Source organism: Protopterus annectens, chromosome 14.part0 (genome assembly GCF_019279795.1).
Source record: "Protopterus annectens isolate FY-2018-M chromosome 14.part0, PAN1.0, whole genome shotgun sequence".
Lineage (NCBI taxonomy): Eukaryota > Metazoa > Chordata > Ceratodontiformes > Protopteridae > Protopterus > Protopterus annectens.
This window is the reverse complement of record NC_056748.1, coordinates 646,782,906-646,804,224: the sequence shown is the minus strand read 5'-3', so window position 1 is coordinate 646,804,224 and position 21,319 is coordinate 646,782,906. Positions and strand designations below refer to the sequence as shown.

At 38.1% G+C, this 21,319-nt stretch overlaps 1 protein-coding gene across 4 annotated transcripts in view; it reads left to right on the top strand.

The window, feature by feature from the left end:
• Nucleotides 1-21,319, top strand: part of CABCOCO1 (ciliary associated calcium binding coiled-coil 1) — an 806,689-nt gene that overhangs the window by 345,427 nt on the left and 439,943 nt on the right. For all 4 annotated transcript variants that reach the window (XM_044056394.1, XM_044056391.1, XM_044056392.1 and 1 more), the window contains one exon: nucleotides 12,596-12,740. In XM_044056394.1, the coding sequence (XP_043912329.1) occupies nucleotides 12,596-12,740 (145 nt within the window). The remainder of the gene's footprint in view (nucleotides 1-12,595; nucleotides 12,741-21,319) is intronic.

Here is a 21,319-nt window from a genome sequence, read left to right as displayed (position 1 = left end):
GAATGCTTTGGAGAGATGGATATATATCACAGAGGCTACCACTATTCCAGAACATACTATCCATAAAAATAAAACAAAGCTCATCTGTCCATATTCAAATGCAACTTGGATCTAAGGATGGGTAATAGAAAATGTACTCCAGGATTTCCTCTCATGCCACTAATGGATAGAGACAGTTCCTAAATGCTGCATCCCTTACATGGGTCCCCTCATATTAGCTATGGTATGATCACAGTTGTTCTCACTAGGGCTAAAATACAATTATCAGCCATGGGATAGCTAAGACCAATCAGAAAATGTTAATTCAAGCACTAAAAGGGAATTGGCTAAGCTTACAATGTCCTTCAAGTGAACCTATGTTGTGGTAGTAAATAGTTATTAAAAAATTGCCCTTTTTAGATCACTAAGTGCCCCTGTCACCCTCTGCCCCCCCCAGTCTTCAACAGCTTCTGGCACCTATGAATACCAGGCTACAACTCTTACCACACTTTTCGGCCACCAAACCAAGACCGAAACACTAAAGGTGGAGGAGTATCCGTATTCACCAAGGATATTCACACCTCCAGGCTAGTTGCCCAACGCAATGCATCTGAAATTCTCCAGGTGCAACTAACACTAGGTAAGATTGCAATCCAAATTGTAGCTTGCTACAGATCCCCCACCATGCCCCAAGATTCTCACTTCACCTTTCTAAACATACTGGAAAATATTAAGATACAACCAAATACCCTAATACTGGGTGATTTCAACTACCCTGCCATTAACTGGGAAAACTACTTGGGTACCAACACCTTTTCCCAACGGTTCTTGGAATTCATAAATTCCAATGCCCTGGATCAACTAATCCATTGTTCCACCTAGCCAATAAACCATGTTCAGAATATTCATTTAACTTCAAGAAGGGCAACACAAGATAACCCAGAGGAGGATTACTTAAGACTGTCCATCCAGTTAACTCTGTTTATCTTGATGTTAGCAAGGATGCTAATCTGCTTGATGTAGAGAAAGTGTGTTCCATATGTAGGATATATGGTAGAATGTAAAACCATCTTGCCAAGATGACTTATTTGTCTGTTGATGAAGGTTTAGATCCTTTAACCAGGTATTTGAGGAATCATTTCTTCTGTGAAAAAATAGGAGGTCAAGTGGGGAGCAGATCTTTGATGACTTGAAATACTAGATGCACATCAACAGAGGAGTCTCAAAAAGAGTGAGTACTGCAAGTGGGCTGCCAGTCTGTATGGCTGCTCTCACTGCACTGTGAATCAATGGTCCTCTGCACCTTCTCTCACCAGAAGCAAACCAGCACCTCTAATTCCAAGCAGCAGATTAAAGTTAGGGCTCCACCTGGTCTTGAGATTAGATCTAATCCAAAGTGACAGCACATGACATATCAGGCCTTCTGGAATTGCTATTTAACCATAGCCCCAAATAGGCTTCATGCCTAAAGAATGGAGAACAGCAACAGTCTTGTCTGTGCACAAAGGTGAGGTATCTACAGACCAATAAGTCTCACTGGTCTCATATGCACAGCCATGGAAATGATTGATAATGACAAAGGAAGCCTCCAGCCACTGGACCCAATCCATAGGTTCATAGGTAGGCACTAAGCTATCGGCCCTAAGGCCTATGTAAGCCTAGCCAACAAGGTTCCCTGGCTTTCACCACCCCTAGATGCTATTTACCTGTGCCCCTGTCTAGCAGGGCCACCAATGTGATGCCCGGGGTGAATTTCCTATTGCCCATCCACTCGTCAAAATTTTTCTTGAAGAGTGTTAATGACGAACTCTGCTTGACATAGGTAATTTGTTCCAGAGTATGGGAAGTCTTGGAGACAGGAATCTATCCCTCCAACATGTTCTGTTGATTGTGGTGACAAGGTTTACGTCCCTAGAGCATGTGGCTCTGAGGAATTGGGATTTCTTTAGGTGTAGCATGTTCAGCAGCTCAGGGTTTGACATAGCTTTGTATGTTAGGCAGAGATAACCTCAGAGTAGGCAATATGCTATGGAGTAAAGCCAGAGTTTTTTGAAGTGGCCAGCATAGGGTAGCTGTTTGAGGCCCATAATCCTCTTTGTGAGGTATTTTTATGGCCTTTCTAACTGCTGCAGATGCCTTGTAAGGTACATTCCAAATGGGTCATTGTACTCTATAATGGGTCTGATGACAGCTGAGTAGAGGGGGGACAATGACTTCTTTTTTCCTGGATGAGAACCCTTTCATGATGAAGTGTGCTACATAGAAGGACTTCCTGATTACTGTAGTGATGTGATTATCAAAGGAGAGGCTACTGTCCACTAGAGTCCCGAGGTCTCTTATCATGCCTTTGGTGTTAAGTGGGCTGCCACCTATGTGGTAGCCCATGTGTACAAGGTTTTTACCAAAGAGAACGACAATGCATTTTTTGGTGTTGAGCTTGAGGCCATGGCTCTGGCACCAGGCATCAGTGTCAGTGAGGCCCTTTTGCAGGATGTCCACATCATTTGGAGACTTGACAGTGACCCCAATTTGCAGTCATCTGCAAACTTTGTCAGCCAGAGGCCCTCTTTGTTGGCCTGTGCTTCAAAGAAGTATATCCCAAGCAGAAGGGGACTCTAGACTGAACCCTGTGGTACTCCACTTGTTACAGGTTTGGAGTCAGATTTGGAGTCCGCAATTTTTACAGTTTTGGTTCTGTCTGTGAGCCAGTTGGTGACCCATCCTGTGATGTACAGATTTATACCCAGCTTGATGAGTTTATTTATGATACCAGAATGGGGGATGGTGTCAAAAGCCTTGGCGAGGTCGAGATAGACTGTATGGACTGCCTTACCCTCGTCCACGGCTTTGGTGACTGTTTCAAAAAAGTTGACCAGGCTCAGGAGACATGATCTGCCTTTCACAAATCCGAACTGGGTGGGGTCCATACTTTGGAGGTTACCAATATATCCTTGTTTGAGTTCCATGATTATACGCACCATGGCCTTGCAGACTAGGCTCGTCAGGCTAATAGGCGATAGTTCATAGGGTCCATGGTGGCTCCCCCTTAGTGAAGTGGTACAACTGTTGCTGTGCACCATTCAGTATGTACAAAGCCTGTCAAGAGGCTATGATTGAACAGAGTGCTTATGTGGAGAGCTAGTTCATCCTGAAGCTCATGTAGAATGCAGCCAGGGATATTTACTGGTCCCATGGATGGTGTGTTCTTGGCTTTCGAAAGTACAGTTTTCACCTTTTCAGTTGTGATTGTAGGGATACTGCATTCTTCTGGTATGGATTTGGGCTGTTTAGGAGGTGGGGGGGGGGGAGTTGGCACTGAACCTATCAGCCAGGATGTTGGCGATATTAGTTGGTTCCATGAATTTTGTGCTATTTTGCTGTAGCTCAGAGCAAATCTGAGTGTTGCCATTGAAATTCTTGATATAGCTGTAAAATGCTTTGTGGTTGTCCTTAGAGTCAGTGGCAATCTTATTTTCATAGTTTGCTTTGGAGGATTTTATGAGAGATCTCAGCTTCTTGCTGAGGTTGACCATGGAGCTCCTCCACTCGTGGGATTTTATTCTCTTTTGCAACAGTTTCTTCCTTCTGTTGTAGAGTTTGTTAATAGCAGAGGACCACCAGATTGGTTTCCTTTTTTTAGAAGACTGTGTCTTGGTTCTATTAGGGATGTCACAATCCATGCACCCATGTAGGTGCTTATAGAGTGCATTAGTATAAGATTCGGCATTGGTTAACTGTATTGTCCATCTCCATGGGTGTTGTGAAATTGGCCACTTCTGCCTTAAGTAGCACAAAGCTGGCTTTGGAGAAGTTTTTACAGTGGTTTCCTTAGTGGGTGGTGTGGGCAGGATGTGGATATCTAGGGTGATTAGTTTATGGTCAGATTTGACCAACAAGGAGCTGACTTCAGGTATGGAGCACCTGTCACTCATGTTGGTAAGTACTAGGTCTAGGATATTTTTGCCCCTGGTAGGGATGTGGACTAATTGATCAAGGGCTTTGGAGTTTACAAATTCTAGTAAGTGTTGAGGAAAGGAGTTAGTACAAGAGTAGTTTTCCCAATTAATGGTGGGGTACTTTAAATCTCCCAATATTAAGGTGTTTGGTTGGACCCTGATATTCTCTATTATGTCATGAAAAGAGGAGTGGGAATCCTGGGGCATGGTGGGGGATCTGTAGCAAACTACAATATGGGTTTTAGTTTTGCACAGAGTTAGTTGCACTTGTATAATTTCGGATGAATTTATGTTGGGCCACTAGCCTGGAGGTTTGGTTGTCCTTAATAAATATGGACACACCTCTGCCCTTGGTGTTCCAGTCCTGGTTTGATGGCCGAAAGGTATGGTATGAGTTGTATCCTGGTAATGCGGGGCTGCTCTCTGGAGTTTTGAACCAGGTTTCAGTCACTGCACAGATATCGATATTCTCCATTTTAAGGAGTGCCTCAAGTGAGTGCATTTTGAGGTTTAGACTTCTAGCATTGAGTAGCATTACCCTCAGTTTTTGCTTGCCTATATCAGTTACAGTGGTGTTTTTGTTTTTTGAGCTTTGTCTAAAAAGGCACTATAGGGGTGGCAAGAACCTTAGCCAGTATCCAGAATCCCAGGGGTGACGGGCACCCTGTTAACCATGTCGTCCCAGGCAGACAAATACTGGATCTCCTATGAATGACACCAGAAGTTTAGCCAATTGTTGAAGTCAATCATTTTGTCCTTGTATTGCGGTATAATTCTGGGCAAAGGTATGATGCTATTCAGGGCTAGGGTCATACCTGCCTGGATTACAAGATCAGAGAGCTCTTTCATGTCTCTCTTCATGTAATCCAGGGAGGTACGTCTTAGGTCATTCACACCAACATGGACAGTGACTGAGTCATATTTGTACTTGTTGTGGAGTGTCCTGAGTGCGTGGGTTATGTGTAGGATCCTGACAGGCAGTTAACAGTAACCTTCGCCTTGTCTATTCTGGTGAGTGGAACATTAGTGTGCCTGACTATAGAGTCACCTATGACCAATGTGTTTGGTACGTAGTTTTGCCTTATGGGCAGTGGTTGAGTGGCACACTGAGTCCATGTGTTATGTGTCTTTTGGGTTAGATGAGGGCTGGAGGTTGCTTGCATTTCTGCTTTGGAGGTCTCTGTTGCTTGGGGAGATTCTTTTTGAGAGCCTCAGAGAATGATTTTGTGTGTCTATGTGTGGGTCTTGGTGGTGTAGATGTACTGGAACTATGTGGTGTGTATGGTGTGGAGTTGGTGTTTGCCTTCTCCTCCTAATTGACAAGTTCAGTCTTGGGTTGAGAGAGCTTTGCCTCCAGTTTGGCTAGATAAATGCATATTTCACAGGTTGTAGTGTTGGATGGTAGGAGGGAGAGGGTTGTCGGTGTACATGAGACAATTGTTACATTGCTCCTAGATGCCCAGATTCATCAGGTAGACAGGAGAGAACACCAGGAGCCGTCCCTTGGACATGCCTTAATGGACACTATTTACCTCTAGATAAGGGAGGAAAGTGACTAGAAGAGCTGTTTTCCTCTAATCAAATGAGGAAGATAAGTACAAAAACTTGTTTTCTTCTAGGTAATGAGGAAGGAACACCAGGAGCTGTCCCTTGGACATGCCTTAATGGACACTATTTACCTCTAGATAAGGGAGGAAAGTGACTAGATGAGCTGTTTTCCTCTAATCAAATGAGGAAGATAAGTACAAAAACTTGTTTTCCTGTAGGTAATGAGGAAGGTTAAGTACTGTAGTAGTTTATAACTTACATAGTGCTTACAACAAGTTCTGAACCAGTGCAGAGCACGAGGAAGCAAATTCAAGTACTAAAACTAAGAATCTGGCTAGTTTCAAGGGAAAAACTAAAAAGGAGACTTTATTAGAGCCGGGAATAGTTTAATCCTAGTTAAGTGCCGCTGCACAGTGCGCAAAACCGCGCAAACACAGGTTTTTAAGCAGAAAGATGAAAGGGATAGAAATAGCCCAAAACAGCCAATAAAACTACAGTTTCTGGGTTGAAACTACTCCTCCAGCAACAGATAGGCTGTTCCAAAGCTCAACATTCTCATTGATGAACAGAGAACCTTCCCTATATCTTAAAAAGGTCTGGGCAACACAGGAACTTACAAAACAGTGCAGAATTCAGCAAACTCTGAAAACCAGACTTTACTAGATCTAGAAAGGTGGGAAAAAGTATAGAGATAGGACTTTTTTTTGTTTTTTTGTTTTTTTTTTCAAAATGTTTTAGTCAAAAACAGCAAATAAACACTTTTAACACAAAAAAATAGGGTATTGCACTTGAGTGTGTAGCCTTTTACAGTTAAACCAATGAAAAAACACTTAAAAATGAATACTTTAAAGTGCAAACAGTATTTTGTAAAAATACAGTTCATATAAGTAGCAAAGTTAATAAAAAAATGGTCAGAACAATGTGGCTAGCAATATCAACCAATAAAAAGCAAAACAGTGGTACTTAATCTACTCAAAGTCTACTTTTCACTCTCTGCTACTATTAGAACTCTACAGGACACCCAGGCAGGCTCCTGCTGAGGTAAATCAAGTGCAAAAACTGTGCAAACACGTGTTTTTAAATAGAAAGATGAAAGGGATAGAAACAGCCCAAAACAGCCAATAAAACTACAGTTTTGGGGTTGAAACCACTCCTCCAGGGACAGATAGGCTGTTCCAAACCTCATGACTCTCACTGATGAACAGAGGACATTCGCTCTATCTTAGAACGGTCTGGGCAACACAGGAACTGTTTTTGTCAAAGACAGGCATCTCTACTCAACCTGGTGGTTCATAGGTTAGTACTAGGCTAACTGCCCTTGTGAGCCATTGTAAGCCTAGCCAATTATCCCTTGTGAGACTCAAACCCCGCACCTTGTGTTTGTAAGGCAAACACCTTAGCCATTAGGCCACCCTCCCAACTCCAACTGGACTTTTTGAGAAGGTTACCAAAGCAACGGATGAGGGATAAATAGTTCACAGTGCATACTTTGACCTTGCCAAGGCATTTGACACAATACTCCATTCAGGTATTGTTGACAAACTCAAAAGGTTAGGTATAAACCCTTATGTCAACTGGTGGATAGCCAGATGGCTCACAGACCGGACTCAGGAAGCTAGAATTGGGGAATCCACCTCTACAAAGAGGCCAGTCATGGGAGATGTCCCTCATGGATTGGCACTAAGGCTGCTTCTTTTTGGTGTTTACTTCTCTGAAGTCAAGGCCAATGTCAAGGGCCTCTTGCTGACCAAATTTGCAGATGATTACAAATTAGGAGCAGTCATAGAATCCTCCACCAACACTAATGCTCTCCAGAAAGGTCTGACATAGGCAAATAACTTGTGTCAGAGGGACGAACTAAAACTAAATCCATGCAAAATTGTTTCCTTTAAGAAATCAGTAAAACTAAATGCATGCAAAATAGTTTCCTTTAGGAAATCATCCACCCCTGGTAACTATCATATTGAGAACACACTCCTAAGAGATGACCCAGTAGTCAGGGACTTGGGGACACACATAGACAGTAATCTAACCTTTGACCATTATGTATCTACAGTAGTGAGGAAATCAATCTTTGTTGTGCAGCTTATAAACAAAGGTATGGCATCTAGGTCCAAGAAGGTCATATATTTGGCATTCATCAGAACTATCCAGCCATCCATCCATCGTCAACCTCTTTTTCCCATTTTGCACATGGGGTCAGGGTGTCACTTCTACAGTGACAATCCTCTTGAGCCAAGGTTTACACCACTGGGTGGCTAGCCCTGCCACAGTAGTTCATTCACACCACTCACTCATGCACACACTCTCACCTATGGCCAATTTAGAGTGTCCAAACCACTTACTGTATGTCTTTGGAATGTGGGAGGAAACACAGGAGCACCAGACTCCACACAGAAGGCACCCCGGCCAAGAATCAAACTGGAGAACCTCTTGCTATAAGGTGACAACACTACACTTACATAACAAATATCACATCATTAATCAATTAACTAAAACAATTAAACACAAACGGATAATTAACAGTGCAGAAAAGCTTTCCACTTCAGTTCTTTGTTTAAACCTTTTTTGTTTTAGTTAATTGATTAATGATGTGATATTTGTTATGTAAGTGTAGCTTGTGCTACTGTGATGTTAACTCTGTGAAAGGCTTGCTAGTTGAAGTGCTGGAGTATTAAACAATTTTGGATTTTATGCTTCTACAGTTGGTGTTTTTCGCTTTCTCTGTGATTTTTTTTTAGACTGGAAATACAACCCTGGTTTGGCACCTATGTCTGTAATGGACACTGGTAGCCAGTAAATGTTTCATCTCTCAAGCCCTTGCTTACACTTATTAAGGGTACCAGAACTTGTCAGAGATTTTGGATATATGGCTAAGCTTAAAAAGGCTTTAGTAGTCATTTGCCTAAGACATACCTATGAACCTATGAACATAGGCATGATGGAAAAAGAAGAAAATGACAAGCTATCCTACTGCCTGGAGGCATACGTTTTTTTTTTTTTTAATTCTGCCACCAAATCTCAAAGCTGCAAAGTTATGATGATTAGATCAGGAAACTTGAAAACTGATAAACGCCATGTCTCTGTTGTTATGCTAAGTACCTTATCCAAGAGCACCGTCACACAGTAACTAAGCCAAAGTAATAAAAGTATGCAAGGCAGCAAAAAAAAAAAAAAAAAAAAAGAAAATGAGCCTAAAGTAATGCGGCCATTTTTTTTAAATCCTGAGATATGTAGTTTAAACAGACTGCAATTAAACAAATAAATAGGGTGTTCTATTAGCCTTCATATTAACCTTTTTGGTAGAATGACCCTAGTACAATACAGGAACAAAATTACTTTGACAAACATCAGCCACAATATTTTATTAATAAAAACACAATACCAGAACTAATGAATAAATAATTCCAAAGATGACTGTTGGTGGGGAACCACACAGAAGGCTTGGCATTAGTATTTTACAGGGATTTCAGAATACTGTGACTACTTCATGAAGGCATTACAGTATCACAAGTCATGAAGGCATTACAGTATCACAAGTCATCCTGCAAATAATGTTCCATCCTGCAATAACTGATTGTTATTAATAGGCTATGCTATTGAATTGCATTTTTCTTTTCTTTTCCTGACACTTCCTTCTTTGAAAGCTGCTTATAGGTTTGTTTAATTAAAAGGGGAAAGTATCTGTTTCTGTTTTCATGTTTCTATATCTTTTATATGTGTATATATATATATATATATATAATATATATATATATATATATATATATATATATATATATATATATATATACATGTATATATATATATATTTATATATATATATATATATATATATATATATATATATATATATATATTGAAAGTAAAATGCATCCTATTGCCCTGGGTTTGAATCATATTATCTTCACCTGTATGGTATGCAAATATGAGCAAGTTTACTAACCCAGTAATAAGACTGGTTTTGCAAATAAGCTTCTGTGTCTTCGTGTGTTGTAAAAATAGGCATAAATACCTTGTAAGAATCTCTCATTTATTCATTCTCCAATACTTGATTTGACAAGTTGAAGGTCATGTGGGAGCTGAAGACTTTCATGGCATTCTTGGGTACAAGACAGAGAAACTGACCCTGGGTAAGATGCCACTGCACTGCAAGAAACACAAGCATACTCAGTTGTGCTTGGTACTTCACACTGTTGGGCAATTTGGAGCATTATGAGTTCATGTATGTCATGTCCTTGAGAAGTGAAAAGAAACTGGAGCATCCAATGAAAACTTACATGAACACTTCAAGGACAGCAGACTCCACAAGAAGGCATCCCATTTAGAAATTGAAATGAAGAACCAACTATTGAGAAGCAGTAGCAATATATATGCAGCGCCAGTGTGGCACTCTCTCTTAGCTGTCAAGTAAATAAATAAATAATGGGACATAATTAACTGCTAAGATTAGAATTATTATATATATGGTTAATATGAAATAAAGTAGAGGTTGTTATACAACAGCATGATTATTTTTGCTATTTTCTAGAAACCTCATCAGCTGAACTATTTTTTAGTCTTGTATAAATTTGTGACTTTCTGAAAAAATGCTCGACTAGGCACACTTTTACAAAGGTAAAGCAGTGCTGAATGACAGACAGAGAAAAGTTACCACCATTTTCTTTCCTTCACAAAGTGACAATGGCAACATTTACAAAATGAAATTCCCTCAGAATCCATGAAAGAGTGATACATTCAGACATTGCATACTGGGACAACTTAGGTTCATAGGTAATAACTAGGCATGCAGTCTAGAAGACCATTAAAGATCCAGTCTCAAGTTATCAATTGCTTCAAAGCAGTATCTGGTTAAGTGACATGCTCAAGGTTTCCCAACTGGCAAATGAAGGCTGGAGAAATTGAACCATGCACCACATGAAGCAGCATATTAACAGCACGTAGCCTGAATTCTCTGTGCTGCCAGATTGCTTACTCTCAGATCCATTCTTACTGCATACTAGGCTAAAGTGGTCCTATGTGTAGTCTTCACAAGCTTATACATGACTGATATATATCCACCAGAGAGACTGTGGTTCTCTGGGATATCCTTGAAAGCATTGTTACAGATTGAACATCACACTCTCTTTATTGTTGCAGTCAGATTACCTCCATTCAGATACTCCTATGATGAAAGAACCACAATAGTCAAACCACATATCACAATCTGGGTATACTACCTGCTGTGTCCAGTTACTTCATCCTGTATACTGCAGCTAGAACTTTTTTGAGAGATGCAAACTATTAAGTTGTTGAAAAAAAAGGTGAAATCTGAACTAGTAAACTCAGGCCTGCCAGTAACCTGAATCTAACAGGATTTCAACAGTGAATGCATCATAATTTAGCAAACTCCAGCCAGCACACCGCAAGAGACAACATGACTCATGGTATTGTCTGTTATTACTTTTATCTAAGCAACTGTGGTCTTCATAAATCCTGAACTTAAAGCATGGCTTGCGTATGGGTATGTCTCCTGTCAGGGAAAGTTACGCAAAATAAAATGAAGCATACTAACTTCAAAGTGAGTCTGTTTGTTGTGTGTTGTGAGTGTGGAAGAGCGTTAATAAGGGAGCAGTTTATGTTATATTTACTCTTGGGTTAGTCTTACCAGGCTCGAGGCCTATTTTCAAAAAAATGCTCAATGTGTTATTTATACAGAAGGAGGAAACTGGAACAACATAATCAAGAACTCCCTCTGTTCTGTTTTACAGTAAATGGCACATGATGTTTAACATCTATTCATGCTACCACTAGATCAGGCAGATGGGACCTTGGTTTAATACCCAATCTAAAGGGCAATACCACAGGAGTGCAGCAACCACAATGATGCTGCATTGCAAAGTATTGAAATATAAATACAATTACTTGGTGTGGAAATAGAGCAGTCTCTGTTAACTATTAAAATATATATATATATATATATATATATATATATATATATGGATCTAGGATTGTTGAATGAAAGTTCAACAGTCCGAATCCAATATCACCAAACACAATTTAGCGAAAGCGCTTTCACCGAAAAAGTTATTTCGCTAAACTGTGTTAAAAAAAAAAAAGACATTAAATTAACGTTTATGCAGGGGGGCAAGCCCCCCTGCACCCCCTACTTTAATATTCTCACTCCGAGATTGCACTACATTGGGGAAAAGGGAATTTTTCCCTTATCCATACCATAGTACGACCTCTGCAACAGGCATACTTACGTGAAAATGCTGCTTCGGTGAAAAGCATTTTCGCGCAAGTATGCCCAGCCATCAGTAATTCGGTGAAACGTTTATTCGGGGATGAGTACGGATCCCATACATGTACAGTATATCTTCAGAACTGAAGACAATGTTGTATTTTTATGAAGTTGATGTATCAATCACATAAAATATACATCTTCGGAACAGAAGAATACAGTGCCTCAATCACACCAAAAGCAGTATGTTAGAAGCTTTGTTGCTTGATCTGGAAGTCAAACGGGCTGAGACCTATCTATATACTCAAATGCATGCCCAACTTAATTTGGCTTTTTCAGTATTATTATAGTTGTATTACAAAGTAGTATTACTTTTGATAGAACACTGACCAAAAAGAAAAAAAAAACAAATTATTGAAAATATGTATGTATTTATTATTTTCTACCACTAATTATTTAGGATGAGTCATATTTTACCCACCATGGCATACTCAGCTTTGACAACTTGCTTTGTGTCATCATTACCAAACAGTGCCTTCATTGATAGAGTATGACATACTTTCACCCCATTTGTAACATGTCACCATAACACTTCTTACAAATTAATAAAATGATTGATTAAACTAATGGTGATTTAATGATGCACCGTTCTTTATAATTCTGATTCTGACTTACTAGTTAGTATATCAGATACTCAGAAATAACATTTGTTCTCCATTCAGAGTGACAATTTACAATTTGCCCATTTTCTAATCAAAAATAACAGTACATAACATAATGATTTTCATAACTGAAATGTTTAATAATTTCTAAGTTTTATCATTTATTGCAGCACAGTTGTCAGTTACACTATCAAAAAAAAATATTTTTCTTGCTCTTGTTTCCTTAGATAAAAGCATGTTGCTAGAAGACAGTATAAAAGAACTTGCAAAGTTGTTAGCTGGGATTGGAATTCCTGGTTCGGAAAAGAGTGCTTGCCTGGATTTTTTCTCAGTAGATCAAGCATGTGCAGTCATCTCTTACTTGAAAACAAGGTACCCTTATTCCTGTTATGGCAATATATTCTGAGCTCCAGTAGTTCATGTACTGTAAGATGTATGTTGTTCCATGTGCCAGAAATATTATTCACCCTGTAATATCCCTGCTTCTTTTGGAATGTCCTTTGTGTAGCAGATGTAAAGCTTTGTAAGAACTGACATTTTCATCTTTGGTAGTTCTTCACCAAAATCTAATCTGATGAAATGTGACATTTTTTAATACTACTGAGTAGTAAAGCGGCGACTGCTTGTACTCAAGAGTTGCTTGAAATCCCACTGAAATTTTGTATTCTGCTATGTCATAAAGATTGAAACCTGTTGCCTTAGAAACAAGTAAAATAAAGTTGAGGTTTGCATATGTTCCATTATATATTACATACATACAAAAAACTCATGCTTATATGCTCTTAGATCACTTAAGTGCATATAGCAAACAGTGTTCTTAAAAAGGGTACTATACACAGGCTGTTTTCCAACAAACATTTTTTCTTAACTGTTAATATGTGAATACATTATATTATGCCTATTAAAAGGAACATCATTTTGATAACATAAAGTAATTGATTTTATTTATTTTCTTTAGAAAATGCATTTAAAGTGCATATATGTAGCAGTCATAACTTAATTTCTAGAGGGCAACAATTCCTTTCCAGGCATTTTCTTTGGAAGATGTGGTCTACAAAAATGCAAGGACATAACTGGAGTATAAAACTACATACATCACTTCCTGTTATATGCATTAAGTAACAAAAGTCCTTTGCAAATATTATCTGTTGTAGCAGTAGCATGTTGTTATTTGTGCCAAAGATGGAAGTTTCTGCATGAGATAACCTAAACAGAGGACTGTTAAGCTTCTGTACTGATATAAAACATTTAAAGTTATAGGTAACTTTAAATGGATTTCAAATGACCTTCCACCCTCATGTGTCTGTTTTACCCTGACCAAATTCCTCATTCTCTGCTTGCATTTATGGTGCATTTCATATTCCCAGACTCAAACCATTTCCTTAAATCTCACTCCTTTAGGACACTATTGTGAATGTATTTTTCCTACAAATTCCATTTATTTATACATAGTTTGCTCCTTCTGTTTTTAAAAAATCCATTTCCAATTCTTGTATATCTTTTACAATATTCAGTACTTTAAATACAGTTGGTTTAAATTTTGATTTCTGTTTTCTAGTAATCACTTTTTTAGCAGTCAGTAGAATTAAACTTAAGTTCTTACTATGTCTAGACAATTCATATTCCTTGTCCCAGATCAAAAGAATCATTTACTTAGTTACAGCTATTTGCTACCCCAATATTTGTGATAGAGTGATCTGTAGGGACTTTTTAAAATATGTAAGCTCATTAAACTCCTCAAACATGTTCCCTGTTGCCTCATTTACCTACATCACATTTAAAATATTTGTTGTCTACCTAAGGAAAAATTATTTGAGGTCTGTTTGGAACGTCTATATCAGAACGCTGAAAATTGCGAACGCTATTCTGTCTAACTATAAAGTTCAAAAGCCAAAAATGTCGACGTTCCCAGAGAAAAAATTTGCTGATCCAAAAAAAAAATAAATAAATTTACACACACACATATATATATATATATATATATATATATATATATATATATATATATATATATATATATGTATATATGTGTGTGTGTATATATATATATATATATATATATATATATACACAAACAAAATTTTATATATATATATATATATATATATATATATATACAAACAAAATTATATATATATATATATATATATATATATATACACACACACACACACACACACACACACACACACACACACACACACACACAAACAAAATAAAGTGGGGGAAAAAATCTCTGTTCCGTGACTTCGACATTCTCAGCTTTCGAACTTTACAGTTCGACAGAAGACCATTCACTCTTCTGATAGAGAACCTGCTTGGAGCATAAAAATTTTGTTGTGTCTTTCGGCTTTTCCCGGTTAGGGGTCGCCACAGCAGAACTCCGGTCCGCTAATGATTGGTAGTTGATTTTTATTTGCCAAGTTACCAGCCCTGATGCACAACCTTCAACGAAGGTACGCCCATTCACGCATGTCTCCATGCAGAAGACACTCTAGCTGATAATCGAACCGGGCAGCGTCTTACTGTGAGGCGACAACGCTACCGCAGCACCACCACCGCGGTTTATCCAAATACTTCCAAGCAAAAATCCTAAACCCTCTGTCTTTGATAAGAGGCATATTGTTGAGAAAATCAGAGCTGATGTTGGATAACTCGCAAGACCCCAAGAGTAAAGCGAGTTCTTGGTACTTCTAAATATTTTCTCTTTCCACATGCATGCAGAGCCCAGGATGGTCATACCTTATATTTATCGTTTTAAGAAAATCATCTTGACTGTTATCCTTATTTATGGGCTTTCTCACCTGTGAAATATGGCTTATCCTGGCCATTTTTGCAGTATTAATCCAATCCAGTTATATTTGCTGAAGAAGACAATAAGCCTGTTTTTCTTTAAGTGAATTTAACCTTCTTCATCCCTCAACTCTTTCTCACTTGTCCCATGCCTTTTTGAATGACTCTGTAGATTCTTTGTCCACAGCCCATTCTTGAAGTTTATTCCATGGACTCACAGCCTTATATCTGAAGAAGTACTTTAGTAGATAGTTGGAGTAGTTGGTCTTTGCAGATTGAGAATCTTAACTGATGGATTATTTTGCCTTTTAAAATAAGGTGTAATCAACTTTTCTAGACAAACCATAACTTTTATTTATGCAAATACCAAAAAATATGTCCCAGGATTCAGAAAGAACCCAGCCATCAATGGTAAATGCTGCGGCCAATAGAATCCTTTAATGCAATCTCGAGAAACAGTGATTCAGTAACATTAGTCGCAATGAAGAAATACCTCATTATCAGCTAATTTGCACATCTCTGAATAACTCAGTTATTGCCACAAATGCTAAAAAGTACTTTTCTTTATGTAATCACTACTGTCAGTCCATATTTATTTATTTATTTTTATTTGACATTTATTTGACATTTGTTTACCAGGAAGGTCCAATTGGGTCAGAAAGAGCCCATTTTTAGTGGAGGCTTGTGGAGAAAAGGTCCAGTTTCAGACTGATATGTACAAACTTTATAAAACAGATAAATTGGTGCTGCAATGAAGTTAATTAAAAAAAATGGAATGCTAGTGGAACACTGAAACTCTTGAGCTCCTTCCTTACTCATAATGCACTAATCCCTCCCCAACATTGTGATAAGGAAATCACTGGATATTTGTGTAAGCAGAAAAACACAATATTATTGGAGGAGAAAACCTTCAGTTGCAGACTGATATGTACAAGCTTTATAAAACAGAGAAAATTCAATATTACAAGTATTACAGGTTTATAGGTACTATGTGATAATGAGATCAGTGAATATTCACAACCACAGAAAAAAAGCTAGCAGACTCTTAGTGGTTTAAATAAAAAGTCACAAATATCCAAAGCAAACACAGCTCAGCTGAATAAAGTTGGTATCCAAACACAGAAAAGCACAAATACAAGACTTGTAGTACAAAAACACAAGAAGTGACTCCTCTAGCACCTCGGCTGTTTTAGCCTTTACAGGGTATATCTTTGTCACATTTCCCTTTCTTCTTAAATACCAGAATTTGCAATCCGTCAATCAATTAGATGTATAAAATACATAAAATTAATTAAAGAAAACATTTCCAATGACACTCCCTTAAAATCAAAATAGATTCCATTTTCACATTTTTTTTCATATTTAAATAATTTCCATTTTTTACCTGTCCTAAAATTGTGGCTTTTAAACCATAACATTACTGTTATGAAAATCTCTAAAGTGTGTTGCCACTGGGATCTCTTCCTTCCCCTTCCCTGTATCTCTTAAATGTTCTTTTAACCTGTCTTTAAAGCTTCTTTTGCTTTCACCTATATATACTGTGTCACAAGGGCATTTCAGCCCATATACTATTCCTATGCTATCACAGGAATACATACCAGTCTGAAAAAGCTTTTTACCATTACTTTTCTTAAAGCTAGGTGTAATGTACTTACAGCAGGTACACTTGCCACAAGGGAAGGTGCCATGTATTTTTAATTCTAAATTCCCTTTTTCTATAGGCAGTTGAAACCTGTCATGCACTATAAACTCTCTGATACTCCTACCCCTTGTATATGAAACATGGGGAGGCTTACTTGCTTCCAATTTCAAATATTTACTTTTGTGTAAGATACCCCAATAGTATTTAACTATCTACGCCAATGATTATGTGAAGATAGTATATTTTGTAACAAAAAACTTGTTCTGCCCCTCTTGATTCCTTATTACTCCTCTCTTCCAGTTCATTGTAACTACCATATTTTTTCTCTACTTTTGACTCTATACTTGCTTTTACTATCTTTCCATCATAACCTCTATCAACAAACATTTTAGCTGCCTTATTAATTTCCATTTCACACTCTTTTGTCACTACATAATCTTTTGATTCTGAGAAATTCTCCATACGGAATAGATCTAATTGTATGGGGGGGGTGACAGCTTTCACCATGTAATACATGACTATTTGCTTCAAATTTCCTATGTATTCTACTTTAAATTATTTCATTGTTGATTTCTATCAATGTAATATCCAAAAAGTTGACCTGTAACCCTTTTTCAATACCATCAAATTTAACATTGTAATGGTTCCTGTGTAGATTTTGTACAAAATCTTCTACATCTTCTCAGCCCCCATCACAAATGAAAACTAAGTCATCAATGAATCTATAAGATGCTAATACATGTTTTTTAAAAAAAATATTGTTTTATATATATATATATATATATATTTGTTCTCAAACATCCCCATAAACAGGTTTGCATACATAGGAGTGAATCCTGCCCCCATAGCCGTACCCTTCAACTGCTTAAATTGCTCCCCATTGAATCTGAAAATATTATGACTAAGGCAGGAGTACACCAATTCTAAAATGTAATGTGTTCTAGGGGTATCTTTCAAGAAAAAAAAGTAGGGCTTCCATTCCATCCTCATGTTCAATGTTAGTATATAGACTAACTACACCCATAACTACAAAGAACATGTTCTTCGACCATTTTACATTTTTTATTTTAGCAAAAAAATCAAAATAATCTTTTATGTATGAGGTTAATTTTTCCACCTCTATCCTTAAATACGTATGTAGAAAGAATGCTAAGTTATGTGTAAAATAACCACTAGCTGATACAATGGGTCATCCTGGTGGGTCGACCATACTTTTGTATATCTTAAGGACACAAAAAATGTATGCCACGGTGTTGTCTTTAACCTCAAACTTCTTATACACATCTTCATGAGAAAAATACTTACGTCTCAAACCCTTACTTAACTCTTTATACATGGCTACTGCATTCATGTAACTGTCCATCCCTACTTGTACATACACATTTTCATTTCTAAGATGAGTATAAAACATTTTTTAAATATTGTGTATAGTGGAGCACCACCAGCTTTCCCCTTTTGTCAGATGGCTTAAAAACTCTCTATTTTGACTCAATTTTTGCAAACTTAACCATTCATTTTTGCTCATATTAAACCTTATACTACTTCTGTCCTTACAAAATAACTCGCACTCTTTTTCCACATTATATTGAAATGCATTGGAAAATTGTTGAATAATTTCATCTTTAAAAAAGGTATAAAATCACTTTTATATGACATTTCTCTTTGTACAGTTTACAATAAACATCCAAATCCTGATCTGATACACACGAATAAAAGCTAGCTTCACTCTACTCACAGTCACTATTAATGCTTATTTCACTTAGCTCATTCACATTTTCTGCAAAGTGATACTTTAAATGTAGCTTTCTTACAAACCTGAAATTTTCACATTTCAATTCATATCCCATGGGTATCACCGTAGCAATGAATTTTAAACCTTTATTTAACACTGTGATATCTTTCACTGTTAATGCATACATACATTTATAAACATATGTTGCAATGGCACAAATATTGCCTTTTGCTGCAAACCATTTGTTCTATTAACATTTGACATAAGTTAGAGTAATATTTCAAATGTGTCCCTGGTGTCTAATGAATCCTCCTCATATTACAGGCAGTACTGATAAGTCTAGGGTCAGCAGTCTGGAAGGCCAACTGCACCATAAACTCACCAACATTATCACACCCACACACACTGTACTTCAAGCACATCCCTCTACCACTTGACCTTAGTCATGGACATACTCACCCATTCACTCATTTACCTACTCCAGCGATTCCTTAACTACTAATATTGATGATGGTAGTTTCAGCGAATGCAAAAATAACAAATAGTGTTGTGCTACTTCTGAGTTGGTATATAAAAGTATGAGGGATGTGGTGGTTGCAGCCTCCCTGTAAAAAATGTTCTACTGTTCACCAAAGGTAGTTTCAGTAATTGCTTTTTTATTTGTTTACAGTCACCAAAACTCAGCAACTTGCCATGAATCCCCACCCAACACACACAAATACACACACTTTTTCTAACCTAATACTACTCATAACCACTCATACTTATAAAATACATACACAAAACCCACCACTTTTTCCCCACGAAACTACTTGACATTTATCTTTAATGTGATCTCTCCCATTGAAAGTAATGGGTGAACAAGAACTTTTGGTTTAGTTAATGCAGCTGCTGAAGTTGGTTAATGCAGTTGAACAGATCTATGAATTGCTTAGCTATATAAAGCTCTCACCACAGACATTTCTAGGAGAGATCATATAACTAATTATCATATGCTGCTCCCTTGGAATACCTCATTAACATTTGTGGTAAGCTGGAGCAACTGCCCACTGCAGTGCTTCTACAGGCCACTTAGAAGCATTGCAGTAGGGCTGTCTCTGAATCAGAAAGAGCTACTGGCAGTGGTAAGCCCTATTTACCCCTGGTGGCAAACTTTGTGAATCTCAGAGACTGGTCCTTCACTGCTATATCTACAATACTTACAGAACCCACACTTGTAAATACCTGTCATAACCAGTGTTGTCCTCTTACCTGAAAATGATTTACATTCCATTTTTTTAATTAACTTCATTGCCATGTACAAAATCAGCTTATTTCCCTACAACCTGAATTATGTCTGTATTAACTTATAGAATTTTCCTCTTTTTTTTTTGTCAGTTGCATGAATACAAGATCTGATGTCTTCATTCATTCATTCCTCAGCTCTTGGGTTTAGATCCACCCTTTGGATCTGACTCTGCTGCTTTTTTCAGCTAGGGAACATTGAAAGTCTCAAGCTCCTCCCTTACTCATAGTGCACTAGTCCCCCTACAATACCTCAGATCTCGTTTGCTGTCTTCGCGTATGGACATGGTCACTGTTCGCTCTTGATCAATAGAGGATTTCTGAGAGTTAAAATAAGAATTGTATATGTTTAACTACTTGTCTTTCTATTACTAAAGTATTTTTTGTATATTCTCTTGGGCTCCAGGTTCGTAACTGCATCAAAAACTTTTAGAACCTTCGGATCCAGTCTCTTCAGATCTGAAGAAGAAATCCTCCAGTCCGACTACTTTGGATCCAAAGACTATGACAAAAGCATCAGATCCAACAAAGCATAAATAAAGGTCACCTCAGATCTGGTCTCCTTCTCATCTCCCATCTCCTTTGTCTAGAGCTTCTTTTTCTCATTCATCCAGAAGTCTGACCAAAGTAGATGTGGATAGGATGAGGAGAAAATTTCTCTCAACACAAATTCAAATGGGGGTTCTCCTTGCTCCCACCCCATTGGGTTCGGAGACATTTGTGATTACTACCTCTCCTATTTTGTTTCATTCTCCAATCTGACCTTTGGTTTTGGAACAGTTGGATCTGAGAATCCCAGGTCCATCTGTATTGGATCCAAAGATTATTGTATCATCTATGCCAATACTGTCTCTGAGTGGACCAGCTCTGAGCATGTCAGAGCCAGATGACTCTCGAAACTGTAGCATCCGCGCTGGATTTGAGGTGTTGGAGTTGACTCTGAGGTTGTTGGAGCCATCTCTGCCCCTTGGAGCCTCGGTACTAGACAGCTCTGCTCCAAACCCTACATTGAGTGGTTTGCCTTTGGATCAGAAAGAGTTGAATGTACAGAAGCATCTCAGAACAGTCAGTCTCTTTCTCTTTGAGGTTTTCTGCTTTTGAAGTAGTTGAGAGAGTTTTCTCAGCTCCAAGAGAAAGGATGTATCCACCCTCCTACTTCCCAGACCCAGCTGTCTTTGTATCTTGAGCTCAACTTCCTGCACCACAGCCAGCGCAAAGTCTCCAGGATACCCAACAGCATATATTGATATCTTCCGATATTTCTCCAGAGCATCCCACCAAAGAAGCCCCTAGAAAGAGAAAGTGCAAAAGGAGGCCCTTAGGCTCTCCTCAAGAGTCTGTCATGGAGGATACTGATTTCAGTGAGGGGGAAGGGCCTCCAAAATCACCACCTGATGATGTTTCATTTGGAGACATACTAGAGATCCTCAAACAAAGGGGTGGCTGGTCAACTAACAACCCTTCCCAAGAGGAATCAGTATTCCTGGAAGCCTTTGGGGC